The 22782-nt window shown below is 39.5% G+C and overlaps 1 protein-coding gene across 12 annotated transcripts in view; it reads left to right on the top strand.

Annotated features, from left to right (window-relative positions):
* The window catches only part of ZNF521 (zinc finger protein 521), a 239429-nt gene that overhangs the window by 96639 nt on the left and 120008 nt on the right, over positions 1-22782 (top strand). For 11 of the 12 annotated variants that reach the window (XM_061995574.1, XM_061995573.1, XM_061995582.1 and 8 more), the window contains 2 exons: positions 609-3961; positions 20857-20941. In XM_061995574.1, coding sequence (XP_061851558.1) covers positions 609-3961; positions 20857-20941 — 3438 coding nt within the window. Of the gene's footprint in view, positions 1-608; positions 3962-7947; positions 8168-9237; positions 10760-20856; positions 20942-22782 lie in introns of those variants that run through there. The other variant, XM_061995576.1, reaches the window with a different exon arrangement.

The following is a 22782-nucleotide window of genomic DNA, read 5'->3' as shown; positions in this document are numbered from 1 at the left end:
TCACTCTTCATACTGTCATGCTGTTCCTCCCCTGTAATTTTTCCTATTATTGTTTGGAATAACACCCAAGTCTCTTTCAGTAATAGACTGTAAAAGATTTTTGTGTTCAGAATGAACTTCAAGGGAAAAAAAAACCTGTGGCAAAGCAGGGGGAATCTTTTCATTAAATATTAGGCATGTGTGTTTGACTGTATTAATTTTAAATCATTCCTGTAATATTTTCTCCTTTCCTTTGATTCTTCAGATGCTCACATAATATGCAAATCATTTTACAATGGATACAAAAGAAACATTAAATATATTAAATTCTGCATTTTAATAAAGTTGTCCATGTATAATACATATCCTGCAACTGAGAAAGAATGATAAAAAAGCAATAAAAAGTTAATATAGGCACAGAACTATTTAATAACCTGTAATGTTTTACAGTCTGATAAAAATAAGTGTAGTCCAGAAGCTGTTAGATACAGGTGTGAGAAATACTCTAATCAGGGTTTAATGTATTTCAGTTGTTTAGGAATAGCAGACCTGCACTATTCGTATGCATTTGCCATTCTCCTTTGAACTGTAGGTATTAAGCTTTTGGGCATGTTTCTTTCTTGTTTCAGATGGAGTGGATGTTGAGGATGACCCCACTTGCTCATGGCCAGCATCATCGCCTTCTAGCAAGGACCAGACTTCCCCAAGCCATGGAGAAGGTTGTGATTTTGGTGAAGAGGAAGGAGGCCCAGGGTTGCCTTATCCATGCCAGTTTTGCGACAAATCGTTCAGCCGCCTCAGCTACTTAAAGCACCACGAGCAGAGTCACAGCGACAAGCTCCCTTTCAAATGTACGTATTGCAGTCGTCTCTTCAAACACAAGCGGAGCAGGGACCGCCACATAAAGCTTCATACGGGAGACAAGAAGTATCACTGCAGTGAGTGTGATGCAGCATTCTCGAGGAGTGATCATCTTAAAATTCACTTAAAGACTCATACATCCAACAAGCCATATAAGTGTGCCATTTGTAGACGTGGTTTCCTGTCATCTAGTTCGCTGCACGGCCACATGCAGGTTCACGAGAGGAACAAAGATGGCTCTCAGTCTGCTTCCCGGATGGAGGACTGGAAAATGAAGGACACTCAGAAATGCAGTCAGTGCGAAGAAGGCTTTGATTTTCCTGATGATCTTCAGAAGCACATTGCAGAATGCCACCCTGAGTGTTCCCCTAATGAAGACCGATCTGCTCTTCAGTGTGTTTACTGTCATGAACTCTTTGTAGAGGAAACGTCTCTGGTAAATCACATGGAGCAGGCTCATAGCGGTGAGAAGAAGAATTCATGCAGCATTTGCTCTGAGAACTTTCATACTGTGGAGGAGCTGTACAGCCACATGGACAGTCATCAGCAGCCAGAGTCATGCAACCACAGCAACAGCCCATCTTTGGTAACCGTGGGCTACACATCAGTCTCTAGCACTACTCCAGATTCAAATCTGTCAGTGGACAGTTCAACAATGGTGGAAACGGCTCCTCCTATACCAAAAGGTCGTGGAAGGAAGCGGGCAGCTCAGCAAGTGCCAGATATCACTGGTCCTTCGAGTAAACAGGCAAAAGTTACCTATAGCTGCATTTATTGCAACAAACAGTTATTTTCCAGCCTTGCAGTTTTGCAGATACACCTGAAAACTATGCATTTAGATAAACCCGAACAAGCCCATATCTGTCAGTATTGTCTAGAGGTATTGCCATCTCTCTACAATCTGAACGAACATCTTAAGCAAGTCCACGAAGCTCCGGACCCAGCACTGATTGTTTCTACTATGCCTGCCATGGTGTACCAGTGCAACTTCTGCTCTGAAGTGTTCAATGACCTCAACACCCTTCAGGAGCATATCCGATGTTCTCATGGATTTGCCAACCCTGCTGCTAAGGACAGTAATGCATTCTTTTGTCCCCATTGCTACATGGGATTTCTTACAGATTCTTCTCTGGAAGAGCACATTAGACAAGTCCATTGTGATCTTAGCAGTTCCCGTTTTGGTTCTCCTGTGCTTGGAACCCCAAAAGATCCAGTGGTGGAAGTGTATTCTTGTTCTTACTGTACAAATTCTCCAATATTTAATAGCGTTCTTAAACTGAACAAACATATCAAGGAGAATCATAAGAACATTCCCTTGGCACTGAATTACATCCACAATGGAAAAAAATCCAGAGCCATGAGTCCGTTGTCTCCTGTAACCATTGAGCAAACCTCTTTAAAGATGATGCAGGCAGTTGGAGGTGCTCCTCCTCGTCCTGCCGGTGAATATATTTGTAATCAATGTGGTGCTAAGTATACGTCCTTGGATGGTTTTCAGACTCATTTAAAAACACATCTTGACACTGTCCTGCCAAAATTGACCTGCCCTCAGTGCAACAAAGAATTTCCAAACCAGGAGTCTCTGCTGAAGCATGTTACCATTCATTTCATGATCACCTCAACCTACTACATCTGTGAAAGCTGTGACAAGCAGTTTACTTCTGTGGACGACTTGCAGAAACACCTACTAGACATGCATACATTTGTGTTCTTCCGCTGCACCTTGTGCCAAGAGGTTTTTGACTCCAAAGTCTCCATTCAGCTACACTTGGCTGTGAAGCACAGCAATGAAAAGAAGGTATACAGATGTACATCTTGCAACTGGGATTTCCGCAATGAGACTGACCTACAGCTTCATGTTAAACACAACCACCTGGAGAACCAAGGCAAAGTACACAAGTGTATCTTCTGTGGCGAGTCCTTTGGTACGGAAGTGGAGCTGCAGTGTCACATTACTACGCACAGCAAGAAGTACAATTGCAAATTCTGCAGCAAGGCTTTCCATGCTATTATTTTGCTGGAAAAGCACTTAAGGGAAAAACATTGTGTCTTTGAAACAAAAACTCCAAACTGTGGAACGAATGGGGCATCCGAGCAGGTTCAGAAAGAGGAAGTGGAACTCCAGACCTTGTTGACAAATAGCCAGGAGTCCCATAACAGCCACGATGGTAGCGAAGAAGATGTGGACACATCTGAGCCTATGTATGGCTGTGACATCTGTGGAGCAGCTTATACCATGGAGACTCTCCTGCAAAATCACCAGCTTCGAGACCACAACATTAGACCTGGAGAAAGTGCCATAGTGAAGAAAAAGGCTGAACTCATTAAAGGGAATTACAAGTGTAACGTGTGTTCTCGAACATTCTTCTCTGAAAACGGACTCCGAGAACACATGCAGACACACTTGGGACCAGTGAAACATTATATGTGCCCAATCTGTGGCGAGCGGTTTCCCTCTCTTCTGACTCTTACTGAACATAAAGTGACACATAGTAAGAGCTTGGACACTGGAAACTGCAGGATCTGCAAGATGCCCCTCCAGAGCGAGGAGGAATTTTTAGAGCATTGCCAAATGCACCCTGATTTGAGGAACTCCTTGACAGGGTTCCGCTGTGTGGTGTGCATGCAGACAGTGACCTCCACGCTGGAACTGAAAATCCACGGCACATTCCACATGCAGAAAACTGGAAATGGTTCTGCCGTGCAGTCCACGGGGCGTGCACAGCATCTGCAGAAACTCTACAAGTGTGCTTCTTGCCTGAAGGAGTTCCGCTCAAAACAGGATTTAGTGAAACTTGACATCAACGGTCTGCCGTATGGTCTGTGTGCTAGCTGTGTTAATCTCAGTAAAAGTGGTAGTCCAAACGTCAACATCCCTTCAAGCAGTAACAGACCAGGCATGGGCCAAAATGAGAACTTGAGTTCCATTGAGAACAAAAGCAAGGCAGGGGGGCTGAAGACTCGATGTTCTAGTTGCAATGTTAAATTTGAATCAGAAAGTGAACTCCAAAACCATATTCAGTCAATCCACAGAGAGCTTGTTCCAGACAGCAACAGTACACAGCTGAAAACACCACAAGTATCTCCAATGCCCAGAATCAGCCCCTCCCAAACTGAAGAGGTAACCTTTTTTTCTTTGCTCTTGACACTTTCATCCTTTTGGAAAAAAATCCCCCTTTTTTTCAAGCTGTCTTGTCACTTGTCATGAAATGCATAGGCTGAACCATGTTACGTTTCCATCCGTAGCCATTAGCTAGTAATTACTTGCATCTTGATATGCCTTACATCTTGAATTGAATTGTGCAGAACAGGACTAATTCCAGTCTCCCTAGGATATTGTCTTCTGTATCACTGAGGAGACCCATCTTCATGCCAGCACAAGTGAGATCTGGAATCTTATCTGTTCTCCCTTATGCATTGGAATCCCCAGCTAGGAGTTATGCTTACGGCACAGAGTATTAATGACAGAGAAGTAGAATACACTGAGCCAAAATGCTGGCATAGGGGTGGATTTTTAAAAAATATTTGTGATCAAAAAATTGAGGGGTTTTTTTTGTAAATTGTGTTGTAGGCATTCATTTTCTCCTCTTACAGCATATTTTGATTAAGTAGAAGCACAACGTTAGCCTAAGGTAAATTGGAAAAACAGTCCTTTGGATGCAATGCCGTGTTGTCTTTTGCTTTCCATTCCTGATGAACAACATTTTGATGTCACTAAAACACTTAGTGCCTGATGATTGAGATCCCATTCATGCATTGTAACTTAGAAAGTAAATACCAAACTCGTGAGAGGTCTCATCTGCTTCCTCAGTTACCGGTGACTGAGTAATGACACCTGTATAAGGGAGGGTAGGAGGGTCATGTACTGAGAGAAGGGAATCTGTTTTGTCTTCAGAAGGGTTATCAATAAGTAGAATTACTTAGTATTTTAGACATGATATCTTGTTTAATGACCCCTTATAGTTCAGGAACCCCCAAAACACAACATAAACAAATGATAAGAAATAATAGGTTTTGTTTCAAGAAGGTTTTTAGCCTGTAATGGTAGAAGCATGATGCGACCCATTGCCATAAATGCGTTTAGATACCCTGTGGCTAGGTAGCTGCTGCTCTTCCATCACCTTCCTCACTCCCTGTTTGTGAGCCCATCTGTTGGGTAAGAAATCTCTCAGCATGTCATCCAACAGTGTTGTGCAAATTGGAGGACAGGAGGGAGGTGGAGAGGCAGGAGAGGAGATAAAGATATGTAAGCTGAGAGGTAAGTATGTGTGGAGCTACCAAGAACATAACTGAAGGCCACTGAGGTAGCACAGGATATGGAGTGCCACAAAGAGGAAAGTGGAGGTAGGACACAATGGTGAAGTATGCAGGCAAGATGTATATACCAAGGAAGGGCTCTGTGCTTTCATGACTTCTGCATCTCTGGTTTGCACTTTGGGTGGTGGTGGAAGACACCTTGGGAATGGTGTTTATAGAAGGAGCAGGTTGTTAGACTGAGAACCGTGGGTGTAAGGAAACCCTGCTTTTCAAAGAAAAGGAAATTGGAATGGCTTCCGTTGGGTACAGTTCAGGCCATTGATGGTCCTGTGGTATTGCTTCTGAGTGAGAACCAGATGCATGTTTTTGATAGATTCAAAGTCATCCTGGTTTCTATTTCTGTTGTCTTTCCCTGGGTGACTACATTAAATTTCTCTTCTGAGTCATGCTGTTACCTCAAGTGCAATCAGAATCATGTGTGTTGTTACCGACTTGTGTTTTTCTTGCCTATAAACCAGGCAAAAAGAGATTTGAGGGTCCTCCATGGTGATATGAGGTCAGTTACCTTCAGTGTCATCAATGAGCCTTCTTGTAGTTGGATGAGGTATAATCAGAGTTCTTATGTCTTCTGACTGGCATAATGTTCCTGCTCTTACTCTTCTCAGATTTTCTCTTAGAAGTGTATTTAAGATGAAAAGCTTTTTTAAACTACAGAGAGGTGTGAGAACAGCATTTGCCTGCTTTCAAATCACCTTTTGTCCCCTGCCCCCATTCAAAGCTTGTAAACTGATTTTTCCAATGTCTATGGTTTTAGTCTCCACATAAGCAACATAGACTTTCAGATTCTTTTCTCATGGGAAGCACAAAGCTATCAAGTTCCTGATAGAACATTAGTACTTCTGGAAACTATAAATGCATGTTTGTAAAATTCTGAAAGATAATTTATTTTTCTAACAGATATTACTGGTTTCAAATTGTAGTGATACAAACATTATGGCAATGAGAATCAAAATTGAAAGGGGTAATACACAAATGTTTAACACTATAGATTGGATGTCCAGGAAGATGGAAATGAAAACCTAAGCATATAACACAAACAGTAAAAATAAATTGGATTTCTAAAATTTGTTGTTAGTCAGTGGCTTTGCTACTCCACTGAAAGGATATTTCTTGAATTGAGTGGGATGTTGAAGCAGCTAATTAAACATGCTATTTTGGGGAAATTTTCAACAACAACAAAAAATCATGATATTAGGGAGTGAAGACTTCATTTGCATTGAGAGTCATATGGTTTGAGATTTCAATGTTTATATAGAGAGCATTTCATTCCTTAGGCAAGAAAAAGAAACAGAGACTGGTTGTCAGACCATTAATAGTGCTGAATACCTCTTGTTACTCAGTAATAGATCACCATGGTAAGAGTACTAGAAAATACCTTTTTAAGATAAAAGATAACACTAAAAAATGTCACTTCTGGCCTCTTTGACAAGTATTCTCGTGACGAAATGAGAAATCTTCCCTTTTTAGCCTGTACTCAGTAATGTGACAGGGTTCAATTTCCTTAACGTGGTATAATGTTATCAGCTGAGCTATCACCTGCTGAGCTCACCATGCTTGCCGAGTGAAAGTTGTTGACCTGAATCATCTTCACTGAAAGTAATCTTTCAGTTGTGATGGGCAATGATGGGCAGTGCTCACCAACAGTTACAACTACTCAAGGGACAGGCCAGAACTCATTAAGCCCATCATACTGCTAGTATGGTGGGATCAATCTAGTATGTATAATCTATCAAATATGCTTACACAGGCAGATTGTGGATAGCTAGCTATTAAAAGATCTCTGAAATAGGTAGACCTGTAACTTATTCTTTGGGCTTAATGAGATATTTGAATTCAGGTTGTATATGCCTAGTAAAATCTTGAATCATTGTAAGCACACTGTTAGGCTAGGATAATAATGATCTCGGTGACAATGTTTAGAAGTGGAGAACAATGCTATAATAGTGAATTGAAAACTAGACATCACTCCTTTTCCTGTCACTCCTTTGGTTTGTTCACTTGGACAAATCTACTTCAACAACTCTACTTCATTTTCCTTATTTGGAAAGTAGGACTGATAGTCCCTGAAAAGAGTCTTGCCACGCTTAATTGTGATACATTTTTTATAAAGCATTTTGAAGGAGAAAAGCAATGTTCAAGAGAAACTGTGTGGCCCTGCTTCTCGTGTTCCTCCTTAATATGCTGTCATGTAGCTAATGAGAGAACTCTTGACTCAACAGAAGGTACTTTTTAAGCTTCATGACTTCTGTACGTGCAGAATCATACCAGCATAACTGTACAATAATAGTTATATTGTTAATTGCTTAACTGGCAGAGGAGGAGGGAATGGGCTCTAGCTTACACCAACAGTTTACTGGTAAAACTTATCACATGCTCGTGTGTCTGTATCTGCAACTGCACTCAGTTCGGGGTCCCGTTGGTAACTTCCAGAGTAGATGCTCGGCAAGCATAATTGCTTCTGTAAGTATCTTAAGTGATATATAATTTTGTTCCTTGAATGTGAAGCTCGTGTGAATACTGTATTACCTGTGGCAATGCAGACAGTCCTTCATTAATAATACAAAAACACTCTGGGTTTTCTGGTGCTGAGGAGTGGTGCAAGTACACTGCCAAATTACTGCTGGAGCAGAGATGCTTATTTAGATGTTCCAAAAGATTTGCAGAAACTCACTATAGCAGAGAGTATCAGAAGGGCTGGACAAAGGAGAGAAGTAGCAACTGTCACACCAGCTGAAGAGCAGAATATATGTGAAACTGGAGCTGCTCCTCTGTCCTCTTGTGATTGTGCAGAGCTGTATGCCAGGATGGGCATATCACAGCAGGGGACATGAGGTACATCACACCATCATTCTGGAAGGAACCATGAAAGTGCAGGCTGATAATGAGCTTGTGGAGATGAGGACACAAAATTCAGATACTGCAGAGAGCTGGTGGCTTCTTGAAACTCAACTTACTCAACCTCAGATGTGTCGAGAAATGGTATCACCTCGGGAGGAAGAATCGAGCTCAGGTAGGTGTCCTGTTTTATCATGACATTTTTTCTCTTTATTCATGGGTTCTGAATCTATATTCTCTTAGTATTCCTTCCCCCTTCTCAAAACACTGCCAGACTCACAAAGACAGAAAACAAGAACTGCCTTTTGAAGTAGTTGGTTTGTTTCAACAACATGCACTGGCAGTTAGAGGTAGAAAGAAGAGAGAAAAGACTGTAAGCAACCCAGAAATGTTCCCAGATGCATGCTTTTGGCAGGGCAGGCAGTAGCATTTTAGCAATATAAATCACCATGCTTTTAACTGAAAAAAATGCACTGAAATCAATATTTGTGCACTTAATTGAAATACATAAAGAAATTAAAATAATCCTTCTCATCAGCAATCCAAGCTGATCATTCTGACTACAGGATTTTTATGAATAAGCACATAAACTTGTAATGTAAATGTAAGAAGTAGTGCCTTGGGTTTCCTGTCAGTGAATCCAGGCCCAGAACAAGTGATTTTTATGCTGGATTTGGGGACAGAAAAAGGTACAGAAGGTTTTTTACTGGCACAAAGATTTGGCTTTGAAATAGTTTGTGCAACTAATCTATGGCAAACATATTTTCTGCTTCTGGAGTTTCAGAATGAGCACACTAAAAAATACCATTTTTGCCTTCTTGCATCGTTTTGACATTGCTGTCAGGAAAGTATTATGTAAGATGTGTCCATGTATATTTCTTAGGAAGGGCTACTCTATTTTTCTTGCCACAGTAGGCCACTGTCACATTACACTGTGTTCTAATTTCTGGTAGTAACACAGCCATAAAGTGGCTAACGTGATACAGGCTTAAGCATTTCTTTTTGTCTTTACACTTTCAGTACTGAACTATCAGAGTGTTGTTTAATATCTTGTTGCTGTAAATCCTATCAAAGTTAGACAGCGAAATTCTGACACACACCACAAATTCAGTCTGTGAAAGGAAGGTAATGTGTTGGCTGGGAGCTGTGGATCAGAAGCAAGATGGATAATTGTAGTGAGTTTTCTTAGTTTCCTGTCCACGAGTCATTAAAATCTAATAATTTGCCTGTCTTCTTGTTCGTCAGAGGCTTCTGGTAGGGCGTTTGGAGAGGCATCTTCTTCAAGCCTGTGGAAAACTTCACAAGAGAGGAAGAATGGATAACGTTCTCCAAAGTATTCAAGAACGCCAAACCAAGGTTTCCATGAAACAGTGCAGTGGAGTGGGAAAGCCTACTTGAAGAAAGGCGGAAGAACTGCAGAGGATCTCAGCAATGTGCATGAAGACCTTATTAAGCATCTCTAGAGAGGGCAGATGTAGCTTTATAAGATAAAATGTCCTGAGATGTATACTGCAAAAGGTCAGCTGTGCAGCCTACTATCTTTAGGGGGCTTTCCCTGTACAAGAATCTGCTGGTCAACTGACCAGGGTGACATGGCACAGTGACATGGTGACATGGAGGTCAAAAAGCTGAAGAGCAGCTCTGCAGAGAGAGACATGAGAGTCCTGATTGATGATAAACTGAACATGAGCCAGCAATGTGCCCTCGTGGCCAAGAAGGCCAATGGCATCCTGGGATGCATCAAGAAGGGTGTGGCCAGCAGGTCAAGGGAGGTTCTTCTTCCCCTCTACTCTGCCCTTGTGAGACCTCATCTGGAGTCCTGTGACCAGGTCTGGGCTTCTCAGCTCAAGAGAGACAGAACTTCTAGAGAGAGAGTCCAGCACAGGGCAACCAAGATGATCAGGGGAGTGGAACATGTTTCATACTAGGAAAGGCTGTGGGAACTGGGGCTATTTAGTCTAGAAAAGAGGATACTGAGGGGGGATGTTATTAATATTTATAAATATCTAAAGAGTGGGTGTCAGGAGGTCAGGACATCCCTTTTTTCTGTTGTATCTAGGAACAGGACAAGGGGTAATGGGATGAAGCTGGAACACAAAAAGTTCCACTTAAATCTAAGAAAAAACTATTTCACTGTTCAGGTGATGGAGCAGTGGCACAGGCTGCCCAGAGGGGTTGTGGAGGCTCCTTCCTTGGAGGTCTTCAAGATCCACCTGGACATGTTCCTATGTGACCTGATCTAGGTTGACTTGCGTCTGCAGGGGGGTTTGGACTAGATGATCTCTAAAGGTGCCTTCCAACCCTACCATTCTATGTTTCTATGAATTTTCCTTCTGCACAGCCCCAGTGGAAAACCAAAATAGTTATGAATGTTTGCATTCCGACCTCAGAATTCGGTAGAAACAACAAGAAAGTTCTCATTTTTCTAGTGTGATTATCTTTAGGAACAAGGTATGGGAATTCATGGCGTCTCTCTTTTTGTCTACTGGTTTGCATACTTTTGGAGAGCTCTGTCTCTCTTTCCTTTCTTACTCTTGGCCAGTTTCAAGAAAAAAATTTGTGGATTAATATGAATCTCAAAGCGTTTAAAGTTTTTACAATGTTTAGGAAGAGACGTGACCCAGCAGATGATAAAATCTAGACAGGAAAGAAGCATTTTAGAGATCCAAGCCAGGAATATAGCTTTAACTGAAGCTCATACCTGTTTTTTTAATGCAAAAGTCAGTCAGTCACAAGAAATGAAGCTGTAAGAAACCATGATCTTTTCATTCTGGTGCTAACAATCAAACTTCTTAAGTGACTGTAAATGTTTAGAGAAGTGTTTTTTACCACTGCTCAATAAAGTTGTTACATGTAACATGTGTTTAATTTGTCTCATACAACAGCTGTAATACCTGAATTTGTTGCTTTGTCTCAGGGAACTAAAAGGGGCTAACCATTATTTTAAAATGGAAATTTAGCCCCAGTACTGCTTGTTTCACAGTTATACAAATTAAGCACTTGATATGTAGCACCTTGTTAAAGAGTCCTCTTCTTTGACCTCTCATAGCTCTGTCATGGCTGATAATCTTATACCTGATTGTTTAAAACTCTTAGCTACTCCTTTTTTTTTTTTCTTACCAAGCCCACCTTTAATTTTTTCCATTTCCTGCATTGTGTTGCAAATTATTGTATAAAACATGACCTGTAGTACTTTATACATTGTATTCTGCTGAATATGACAGCAGAAGTGTGTCTCCTGTCCTTGTCATGGGACATATGAGGACAAGAGGCAATGAGCACAAACCAACACACAGGAGATTCCCTCTGAACATCAGGAAACACTTTTACTATGAGAGTAAACTGGCACAGGTTATCCAGAGAGACTGTGTATACTTTGGGGTACTCCCATCTGGGCATGATCTGATTTTAGTTGGCCCTGTTTGAGCACGGAGACTGGACTGGATGAGTGGACCATCAGAGATCAGCCTCAACCGTTCTGTTCTTCTGTGGTTTCCACCATCATTTGAGCCTATCTACCAAATGTATGCTGATGTTATCCTGTTCTTCCTTGGTGATTAAACCTTTGTTGCTAGTATATGGCTTCATAAGTGAGAGGATAAAAGGCTGGGGCCTCTCCTGACACTGAGCATGTCAGCACAGTTCTACCAGTAATAATGTGCAAATCTGGGAAAAATCTGCCTGCAGTTTTTATTAGAGACCCGAATTCCTCAAGATTTTCCCTGTCCCCAAAAACCTCACGTGCATTCATTGATCATTTGTAGTGCCTGTGAAGTGCCTCTGCAGAGCTACCTAAAAATGCAGCCACTAACAAATATGCCCATTTAAAAGTTGTGTGCAGCTTACGTACTGAAAAACAAGATGCAGTTTGGAGAGAAGGAGGTATTTGTCCCCTTTGATTATATTTTAGGTGTCCTGTGTGGGATGGACTTCATCTGTTTTTCACTTGTTATCCAGATTCAACATTCTGTGCAAAAAAACACATCTAGTGGCTTTTTATATCTGGAAGGCCACCTCTTCTTCTCTACATATTCCAGTAGGAAATGGGATGGTCCACCAACAAAGAATTATCTGAGACTCCAAGCTTACAGATGTCCTTTTGTACTTGTTTTCCCACTGCTACAACAGTCCCTTTTTTGATGGCTGGAGTAGGTTCAGTGCCGAACATTGCAGTTATCACTGGCAGCAGCCAACTTGCAACTGATCCTATTCTGCTGCTTGGTGCTTCTTTTGTAGGGCTAGTCAGGGAATGTCGGCATCACCTGATGATTTTCCTGAACTATCTGTCTCAACCATAGCTCCTCAGTTCTCTATGTTCCTTCCTTCACAGATGATAGTTCATATGATGGTGGTTGAGTGGTTGAAGTCCTGCAAACCTAGAAATATGACATTCTGCTTCTGAAACAAATTCTGCAATCTCTTTCTTTTTTTTTCCCCCTTCAGGGGAAATGGTAGACTGAAACCCCATGTAAAAATAAGTGAGTTTATTACAGGACGTACCTAAGAGGAACTGCTGGAAATTTAAGATGTGAAAGTAAAAATTACAAAACAGGACAGAGGGAATTCTGGGAAGTTCCCTTAATTCTCTTAGAGGAAAACAAGTCTATCTTCCCAGGAAAAAACAGCTAGACACAAATCACTGTGGGTAGCGTTGAAGCCTGGCTCAGCAGAGTGCTTATTGTGCTGGTACACCACTTCCTGGGGCAGCTGTGCTGCCCCAGCAGAGGTTTTGCAGCTGGGTATGCAGTTAAGCAGCATTGCAACGTCAGCAGCTGTGTGCCAGCTTACATGCTACCAGTATATTTGTTCACACTGATGTGGCCTAAGAGTATCTATACAGCGTATTACTACAGTTACAGCAGTATGATTGTAGAACTCTGTTCATGGCATATTTTGTGGTGTAGGCAAGCCCAGTCTTGCCAGTGTTATCATGAGAAGCCTTCATTTATGAAGTCCCATTGACTTCCCCAAGTGCAGAGCTAATTGGATGAGAAGGATCTAAGGGGTTTAATCCTTCTCCTGATACTTCAATGAAAATTAATTTCTTATATATTATGTATGAGTAATATATTTCTGTTTGTACATTAATATTAATGTTGCATATTTTTGATCACAAGTTCTATTCTGTAAGATTAAATTACCTTGGTAAGTAATAGACCAGAATTCTGCAGGAATAAAGCTTGAGTTGAAAGTGGACAATTAGGGACAAGGGGGAGGGCCCTGAGTCACACTTCAAAATGTCAAATTGATCAGTATTAATTATCCATAGTGTGGGTTTAGTGTTTAAGTCAAACAAAATACGGTATATAAAAAAATCCCACTTTTGCCTTTCTGTTAAAATCCAGAGAGCTTCTACAAAATTTGTGATGGAGAAAAGAGACAAAAGAGTATTCTCTTGTGTGTACTTTCAAACTATTAATTTTATTGGGCTACATCTGTTGCTGATTGTTGCTGAAGAAAATAGTGGCTTTATTGAATGACAGTCTGCCTTAGTGTGCCTTTTTTAAAATAAAGGAAAACAACTTCTTAAAGTCTGTCAGCTTACTAAGAATATCAGCATCTCAGACCTGCCAAGTCATGCTCTACTGCCAGTGCTGTGATGCCATGTCATCTGCAAAATTATCAGTGCACTCTTGATTATAGTTTCTCCTTATTGTCCACAGCTACACCACTGCTCTGATACCAAGACGCTAAATGTTAGGATGACTCTTGATGGCTTAGCAGCAGTGTGGCTTCAGAAGGTCTCAAGTTGGCAGCCTTCTTTGATTTTAAGTGCAATGTAAGGAGATGGAAAGACATGTGGATGCTGACAGCAAATTCAATTGCTGACACAGTCAGTCCCAGGTTCTTCAGCCCTACTTAGCACAAACACTTGCAGTACTCAGGAGCTCAGCCTCACCCTAGATCAGGCCCTAGGACAGAAGGACAGAAAGCAGCGTATTTGCTTTTCGTATTCACAGTACTTAAAGCTGTTTGTACCCATAAAATATGTAAACCTGATACAAGGTAATTGAGAGAAAATAAATATACAGACACGTGCTGCCAGGTTTTAGAGTCACTTTTCTGACAGGTGCCTCACTTCAATACCAAGTTTCAAAGACCTAGAGGGAGTTAAAGGATTAGAGAGCTTGAAAGAAAGAGGCACGTTTTTAAATGATGCAAGATGTGGTTCTTTCTGTGTGGGGATGTGAGATATTGCAAGCTAATGCACTTCATCAGCGAGGGGAAGCAAAGGTTTGTAACTAAGAGACATTGAAGACAGATTAAATGCAGAATCTAAAATGTAAAGGTGAAAGTCAGAACAGCAAACCATGACTTCAAGCAGAGTAGAGAAGGAGAGACTGCGAGAATGAACATTTACGTTTCTGATTCAATGCATTTTGTGTGTTAAAGCAATAAGTAACCATAGGGAAAGAATTTAGAAAACAAAATCTTTTTCTCCATTTTTCTTTTGCTTAACTTATGAAATGGATTGTATTCTTTCTCTAGGCATGTATACTCACACTGTTACACTTAAGAGTCCGTTAAACAAAAGCAGAGCAGAAAATCATAAAATTGTTATGAACACATTTTTAAAAGCAGTCAGGAAATACTAATTAAAGGGTGTTGTGTGAGCAATGAGAAGAGTTAGTAATTAGTCAATTCAAAAGATATACAAGATGACAGTGCCTTATAAGCAAGATAAATAGCAAACTATGCAGTGAAACTGGCTAACATATGCTTAGCTTTTTAAGAGCTTAAGGTTGAGAAAATAAGCATCCAGGAAGATAGAAAAGAAATCCTCAATTAAGGTGCTGTCACAAATAATCTGAGCTACGATGAAAAATGGTTAAATGGACAAATAAGCTGGGACGCTGATTGTTCTTGTGTCTCATGCAGGGCCAAGCACACTGCTAACACTTCAAAAATAATGATGTAAAAAATCAGCTGGCAGCATTAGAAGTTAGGAGTAGCAAATTCCTGTAGTTAGGTTACGAGTTTTAACTTGGTTTTGTTTAAGATTTATTAGAAGATACTCACTTTCTCTTATCAAGTTACCTTTCTGTTGGTTCACCAGGTTGAATTAGCTCCACCCTGGATTTAATATGGGAGGAAACTGTGAGTGAATGACTGGCCCAGGAGAGGGGAATTAGAGGGTATGGAAGGTGTGGCATCACTCTTCTGACAGCAGCAGGTTGTCTCAACTGTGTCATTGATCCATACCCTCAGTCCTCTGCTGAAACTTAGGGGAAAAGGCTTTGAAAGTCACCTTTACTGGTCTGACGAGGGTAAATAATGTACCTAGATGTAAACCAGAGGTTATTGGTAGGTTAGCAGATATACATCAAAGCCATTTTTTGGTAGTTCATGTAAGAGAGCTGTGAAAGGAGTATAGAATAAACTAGGGATGTCTGTGAGCCTGAGAGACTGAAGACACAGTGCATTAGAAGCTATGAGATATATTTTTGGTTATTTCAGATATGGACCAAGCATTCAGTTAAAAGGGAGATACAGGAGATCCAGAACTGGTGTATATGATCAAGGAAACTAGTACTGTTAAAACAATGCTTTGTTGTGGAGCTTGGCGCATGTCCTCCCCATGGAGAAGAATGAAGTATAGATGAGGTGTAATACAGTGGAATGTAGTATACAAAAAGTGAAAAATATCCATCCCCAAATTCTCAGAGAAAGGAGCTGAAGATGAAACATTAAGCAGATAAATTTACAGTCTTTTAAGAAGAGGTATCAACAGCCTGGGAAAGGCTACTATACAGAATTTAACAGGGGATGTAAGGATTATACATGAAATTACTGGTTTGTGAGTTTGATTTAAACAGTGAGGAACATGAGAGAAAGGCTGATCAAAGACATGTTAGAGAAACACCTGAAAAGTTTGGATTTAATGAAGGATAAAGGGCAAAGATCCACAAAGGGAGGATCATGCTTAAAATTTTCAAGAAATAGTATTTTGAGAGAGTAGCCACAAGTCCTGACAGGGAAGCGTATAAACATGATTTACCAGGATTTTAGGAAAGCTTCTGAAGTGGTATAGCATAAAAGACTAATCTGTTGGGTGAATAAGTATGGCATAGGGAGACATACTTTGTTTGATTAAAAAATAAGAGAAGCATTAACTTGCGTATGGAAAGCACGAGAGTCTCGTGTGTAGAAGCAGGTTAGGTTGGAGGGATGTGAATAATGGAAAGCGTTAAGAATCATTATTTGCACTGATTTTACTGAATTTATGCAGCATATCAGGAGTCTGGAAGACAGAATAAGTAGTAAGGTGATGAAATTCCCTGATAGTACAAAACTGGGGAAATGTGAGAACAAAATAGGCAGGGGATGAAATTCTGTATGATTTTGACAAGGAGGTGGAGCATGGGCAGGTAAATAGCATATGCAGTTCATTTTCAAGTAATATAATGAGGCTAGAGAACAGATAAAGAAGGGTGTATGGATACCTCAGACAGTCAGAGGGCACAGAAGACTGCACAGAAGAATCTGCATACTTCTGAAACACTTCTGAATAGAACTGTAAGTCCTTTAGTAGAATGATTATTAGTTGTTTTACTTTTTTTATAAAAACAAATAAAATGCTGGACACAGAACTGAAGTACCAATTAAAAGACCACATTCTTGGGCAGTTCTTAAATTCAACAAAGCCTCATTTGACGTGACATGGACACTCTGGGCACCTTTATAGAAAGGAAATTCTGAAAACTGCAAAGTGACAAATGAGGATCGGGACAATAATTAAAGGTCTAGGTGACATTAATTATTCAAAAGGATAGAGACAGCACATGCACATGCTCTGCATGGATTGAAGATCCAATCCAAAGCTCATTAAATGTAGTCACAGAGAACTTTTGTCTACTGGAAGGCTCTGAATTGGTTCTGAAAACAGGAAGGAAAGAGGCAACCAAATTGCCCAGTGCTCTTATGAGATACCTAGGCCAGGCAGTTACTCTTATACATCAACTTTGAATGGCCCCAGGAATGCCATCGGGCTCAGATTTACGTTCAGCACATAGGAGACAAATTAGCACTTAGGTTCTTGAAAGGAAGGTGTTTAGTGAAGGACTGTGGGCTTGTTTATTGAAGAGTTTTTATGAAAAGATGAGACCACAGAAAATATAAGAAGTAAAAGGAAAAACATAAACCTCTTTGGTAATCCCATCTGGTAATGTATCTGTTGCTCTCCTCTTGAACAAATCTTTGGAAGTTTTACAACAAGGCACAGCGTACAGTGTGGCTTCTCCAGATACTGCACAGATCCTGTCTGAGCTCATATGGAAATGCACTGGTAAGGGCCTTTTGTGGCTCACCTTTGCTGATATGAAATTACTTTGTAATAAGAAAAGTGCCTCAGCTTGTTTTTATGTTTGAAGGGGAGAACAACAATATGCATTTGTCTCGCACAAAAGGCTGACAGGTGTCCTCTGGCAAATGCAGTGGTAGCAGGCCAGGCTGTAAGTACCTTCAGTTGTCCATCCTTCATCATTGTGTAGAGCTGATGTACCCTGGGCTGTGAGTTGTAGCAGCAAGGCCTGGTTTCTCGCTCTGTCTTACCAAGTCCTCCACAGGCACAACTGACTCAGCAGAGGAGCTCCCGCTCAACCAGCCAATGTCTCTTGCTGCAAACAGCTGCAAAAAGGGAAGGCAAGGCAAGGATAGCTGTTAAAGCCTCATGCTTCTCTCTTTGTGCGGCCGTCTTTTATAGCAAAGAGCTGGAGACACCCAAGATTCAAATGCCTCCTGGAGTCACAATGCAATTTTTCTTTCATGCTGTGATACACAAGTGCTGCAAAGCTTCTTCCCCAGCTATACAAGCAAGGGACATGGAGCTCAAATACCTGAGGGCTCATTTCTATCTTATTCCCCCAAGTTTCTCCTTTGTGGGAACACGAAGTGAAAAGAGGCTGGGTCTCCCTCTGGATCTCACTCCAACAAGGAATTGGGACCAGCCATGAAGCATGTCAGGACCCAGGAGCTCCTGTGTGCAACTACAAGTCCTCTGGTTCTGACAAAGCTTGTGAGACTGAGATGTAACTTGCAGCGAAAAGGACTTACTTAGAATGCAAAACATATGGAAATAAGTATGTGGGTTTTGTTCAACGTGGTGTGAAAATGACTGGGTTTGATCATTTGAAAATCTAAGAGTAAATGGAATTTACTGAGTTTGCTTTTAAAATAAAAACTTAACCATGCACAAGTTTAGACACTTTGAGATGAGTGTGTGTTGAGCTAATAAAAGTTGATGTCAACATTTTAGAATATGTTTGGAAACAAAAAAGAACTAGTGTTTGATCAAGCAGCAGTCACAAAAACATTCTTCCCTTCATGATAAAAAGAAAACCTCCGTGTGTGATTCTGCAAGTATGTCAGATCATTTTGAAGAGGCTAGTAAGTGCTAGTAAATTAATATTTTTTTGTTACTGTCAAATGACTTTATTTTTTGGTACTAGACTTCAAAAAAACCCCAGCGTTTGTATGTGTTGTCATTGTGTACATCAGTCATAATTTTGCTGACAATTCTTGACATGCACTCTGCATTACTGTGCTAACAAGAGAAAAGACCAGCCATTATGTTTATGCTTCTTTGTTTTTGAACAAAGTCACATATCAGGAATAATGCTAGGGGTATGCTAATAAACAATATATAGTGCCAGTCATCAGGGAGTAAGAAATATTTTCTAACTAGTTCTAAAGGGAAACAATGTTTTTTAAAAAAGGGAGAGTGATTGTTATTTATGCAATATTGTTGTTCTATATGTCAGCATCAAAAAGCATCTTGTAAAGAGCTTAGCATAATAAATCGTTGATCATGACTGTCATTATTTAGAGGTCTTTGATAGATCTAGATGTAGTGCAGTAAGGTTAAATTTACCAACATACAATAGGAAGTCTTTAGATCGAATCTATATTTCTACCAATGTTACCAGTATAGTCACAACAACAACACAAAAAGTGTTGTATCTTTTAAAACAACAGGCTTTACAAATCATAACTGTAAAACTAAGTAAAATCAGACTTTTTTCTAGGTGCCTATTGATTTTGATGGTCTGCATAAGAATTTAACTTGATTACATTTTGAAAAACTAAAGTTGATTTAAATGAAAAACTGCAGAAAAGGCTTATGATTGTTTCCACCAAGAAGCTGCAAAACACATTTTGTTTTCGTCATCAAAAGAGTTAAAATAGCCTCTGCACATGAGGAGATTTGTAACAAGGACGGCACATGAACACTTGATTTCAAAGCTGACTTTGGTTACTCACTAATTTTTCGGTTAACTTAGTAAGACAAAATTGATGTTATGTTTAAAAAGTCTTTATATTCCTGCCCTCAAACTTTACATAGAAAGATATTAAATGATTGGGCACTTTTTCTCTCTGGGACAGCGCATCTAAATTTAAATGCTGATAACAAATCTAGAAAATCTTTAATAATGTTTAGAGTCAGAGAAAAACATAACACCTACTTTTTTAAAAAAATACAGTTGATAGTATAAGCTGCATAACACTCCTCAGAAGTTAAAAATATATAAGACAGACTGTATTTTTTTGTGTGTGTTATCTGGTAAACCCTACTTCTTCCCCAACTAATACATATGGAATCTGCAGTTTACTACATCTGTGCCAGCTTTTTGTGACTACATTCTTTAAAAAATATATGTTTGGTTGATTTTTTTTTTTTTTTTCCAGTTTTGCTGATGTAGGCAAGGTGCCTGTGGCTGTACAGGAAGATGCATGTCTCTTGAGTTTCTACCTTGATGTGGCAGTTCAGGGCTTACCTTGCCTTCACTGCATCTTCAAAACAACAGTTGAGCTCTCCAGGACTGTTACCTTAGGATTTGAGTCCTTGGTGCTACAATTATGCAGTTGAATAATTTTATGAATCTGACTTGTCTTATTAGATGCCTGGGTTACTGCAGTTTTTAAGTCTCACAATGACTTTTGAATACACTCTTAGTTTTCACTTTTAAAGTAATGCTTCTAGTATCAAACATCTGGCCAATTCAGGTCAAGAAAAAAAATTAGAGAAAATACAGTCACATTCTTAGGATGCTGAAATGTCTTGGACAAGTGATATACCTTATAGAAAAGTGAAATAGCAGAATTTTTTTTTTCTTTTTGAAAGACACCAAGACACAAATGAAAAGCTTTCCCTGTGCATCTAAGAGAGCAGTTTCCTGGTTTAGAATGAAATTTGATCCATATACACCACAATTTTTAAATAAGTTGGGCCAAATCTAAAGTGGCCAAAAGGATTGCTGTCTGGCTAGTTTCCAATAAGCCTTCCCAGTTTTACTAGAGACTTACCAGTAGATACTGAAACAATGGCCTGGATACAGTAACCATTTGTCCATACTAGCAGGGATTTTTCGCTGATTGAAAGGTGGCAACCTGATGGACCATTTAAAAGGTATAGTGAAGAGGAGATTCTGCAACCCAGTTAAGAATGAGAGAGATGCAGATTTCTGATTCCTGTGATCTAGTCCTGGCTTCTCCCCAGTTCTGTAGTGGGCCTAATTCATTGGTAGAGAATGAAGGATTCGCATTGATTTCGGTGTTGTTTGGATCACATTTCACATATCTTCATTGCATTTTGCCTTCCATTATTATAAAGCTGGTGTTTTAGCAATGCTGATCAGTCCATAGACAGCTGAAAACCCCCCAGTCTTTAGAGAGTTCCAGGAAACTCAAATAAAAGGTATTACAGAACTGCAGAGTGGTGATTTTTTTAAAATATTAATTCTTAAGACTTAATGGAAAGTCTACTGGAGAGCTACAAATGACCACTTTGAACTCACTATTTTGAGTTATAATGAATTGTTTCCAACTGTATGTTTCAGTAAATTTTATCTGCCCTTGTTTCTTTAGAAGAAGACCTACCAGTGCATCAAATGTCAGATGGTTTTCTACAATGAATGGGATATCCAAGTTCATGTTGCAAACCACATGATTGGTAAGTGAAGCGCTAAAACTTCTCAAAGACAGATAGCCATTTCTCTTACTCATGATCATTGCCTCTAAAATTAAACAGAGTTAAGGAGAAATTAATTGTGCGTCCATCAATGATTAACCTAGGCATGATTGATTTTTTTATTCATATTATTAGACTTGATAAAGCATTAACATATTTTATTTTCTACAAGGGCTAGTTTAGACTTCTGCAGAGAATTATATATCCACTGCCAGTCAAAACACAGGTGATTAGCAAATTAAACTTCTAATCATTTTTGCATTATTGAAAACAAACTAACAAGAATGGTTAATGAACTGGATGTTAGCTTTCCATAGAGTTTTAGACAGGTTTTAATTTCAGAAGTTATTATGGTAATGACACTACTGTGTACTTCTCAAGCACCTTGGTACCAAAATCAAAACTGGCAAGTTTTTATCATTAGGAAACATAAATAATTCAAATGGCTGTAAAATAATATTGTTTGTTGTGTTTGAGCAGTCTGGAAAAAAATCCTGAGTGTATCTATATACAATTAAATACTATCATTTATTTGAAAAAAATAAGGAATTGTAGTATTCAGTAATGGAATCTGCTTTTTAAGGTACAAGCATTTTTAAAAGCCTTTTAGGATTCCTGAATCCAAGCCTGGCTTGATGTTTACAAGGCTGTTACAGTTGTAAATTGGAATAAAACAAAAGCTGCTTTTTCTTTGATATTCATAGTTTCCTATTATTTGCTTATTCCCCTAAGATTACCCATAATGTTTTCAATTTGGTAACCACTCAGTAATAGCACTAAGAGTTCTATCAGCCAATTAAATTTATCAAGCACATCATTTGCCCACTAATAAGATAAAATTGCCAGAGTTGTCTCATTTTGTTTTTAGCCGCTTTTCCAAATTTTGCTTTTCAAGATAGAGATGGATACCATTGATTTTATACTCCTGCTCCCTGTCCACTGTTCTTCTTGCTATAACAATAGAAAATCATGCAAAATACAGATGACATGATACAATATAGAAGCTAGTAATTACGTATCGAGTGGAAGAGAATTTGCCGGGGTTTTTAATTTCGTTACTTCAAAATACTTAGCTTGATGCTTGGGTTTTTTTTCTTTCAACGTAAAAGGCAGATTTCTTCTATGAGCACTAGTAATTTGGCTGCACTGTTAAAGAGTTACCTGCCAAAACTTAGTAGCCTGTTTTTTTGGGTGTTTTATTAATGAGTTTGTATACATTTAGAGCATGAACATTTTATATAGTTTCACAAAAATGAATAAACACAAATGACAAGCAGGTTTTGTAAAGGAGCAATTTGCCTGTTGAATTAAGCCTTAGTTTTGATATTTTGTGTCTTTAGGGAGGAGATCATTTGAACTGCTTCACAGTATTCAATCTGGGTCAGTAACATGGAATTTGAAAGTAGGTTATTACCAACAACAGAAATCAAAATTTCTGCTGTTTTCTTTGAATCTAGTGTTTGTTGTTTTCTTAATTGTAGCTTATAGTGACAGTGAATGAAACATGACAGGGAATGAAACGTGACACTGTTAGATAGAGATGATGCTGGAATGACAGGGCGGTGTGTTTGCTTGCCACCTACAAGTGCCTCACATTTTCTGAGTAGGAGTCCTCTTCTTTCGTGAAATCCTCAGATTTTCTTTTTTTTCGCTTCATTTTCTGAATGAGTTTTGTTAAAAGGTCAGAACAGGAGGAGAGAAAAGAGAGAGTCGGTAAAGCAGGACAAATCCTGTTAGCTTGCTTCAGCCTGCAGATGTAAAAAAAGAGATTTTCTTAAACTGAGCTCTTAACTGCTTATGTTTTCTAAAAGCTGGAGGAGGCT

The sequence above is a fragment of the Colius striatus genome, chromosome 4, assembly GCF_028858725.1.
Source record: "Colius striatus isolate bColStr4 chromosome 4, bColStr4.1.hap1, whole genome shotgun sequence".
Lineage (NCBI taxonomy): Eukaryota > Metazoa > Chordata > Aves > Coliiformes > Coliidae > Colius > Colius striatus.
The sequence above is the reverse complement of the archived record's forward strand: the minus strand, read 5'-3'. Positions and strand labels throughout refer to the sequence as shown.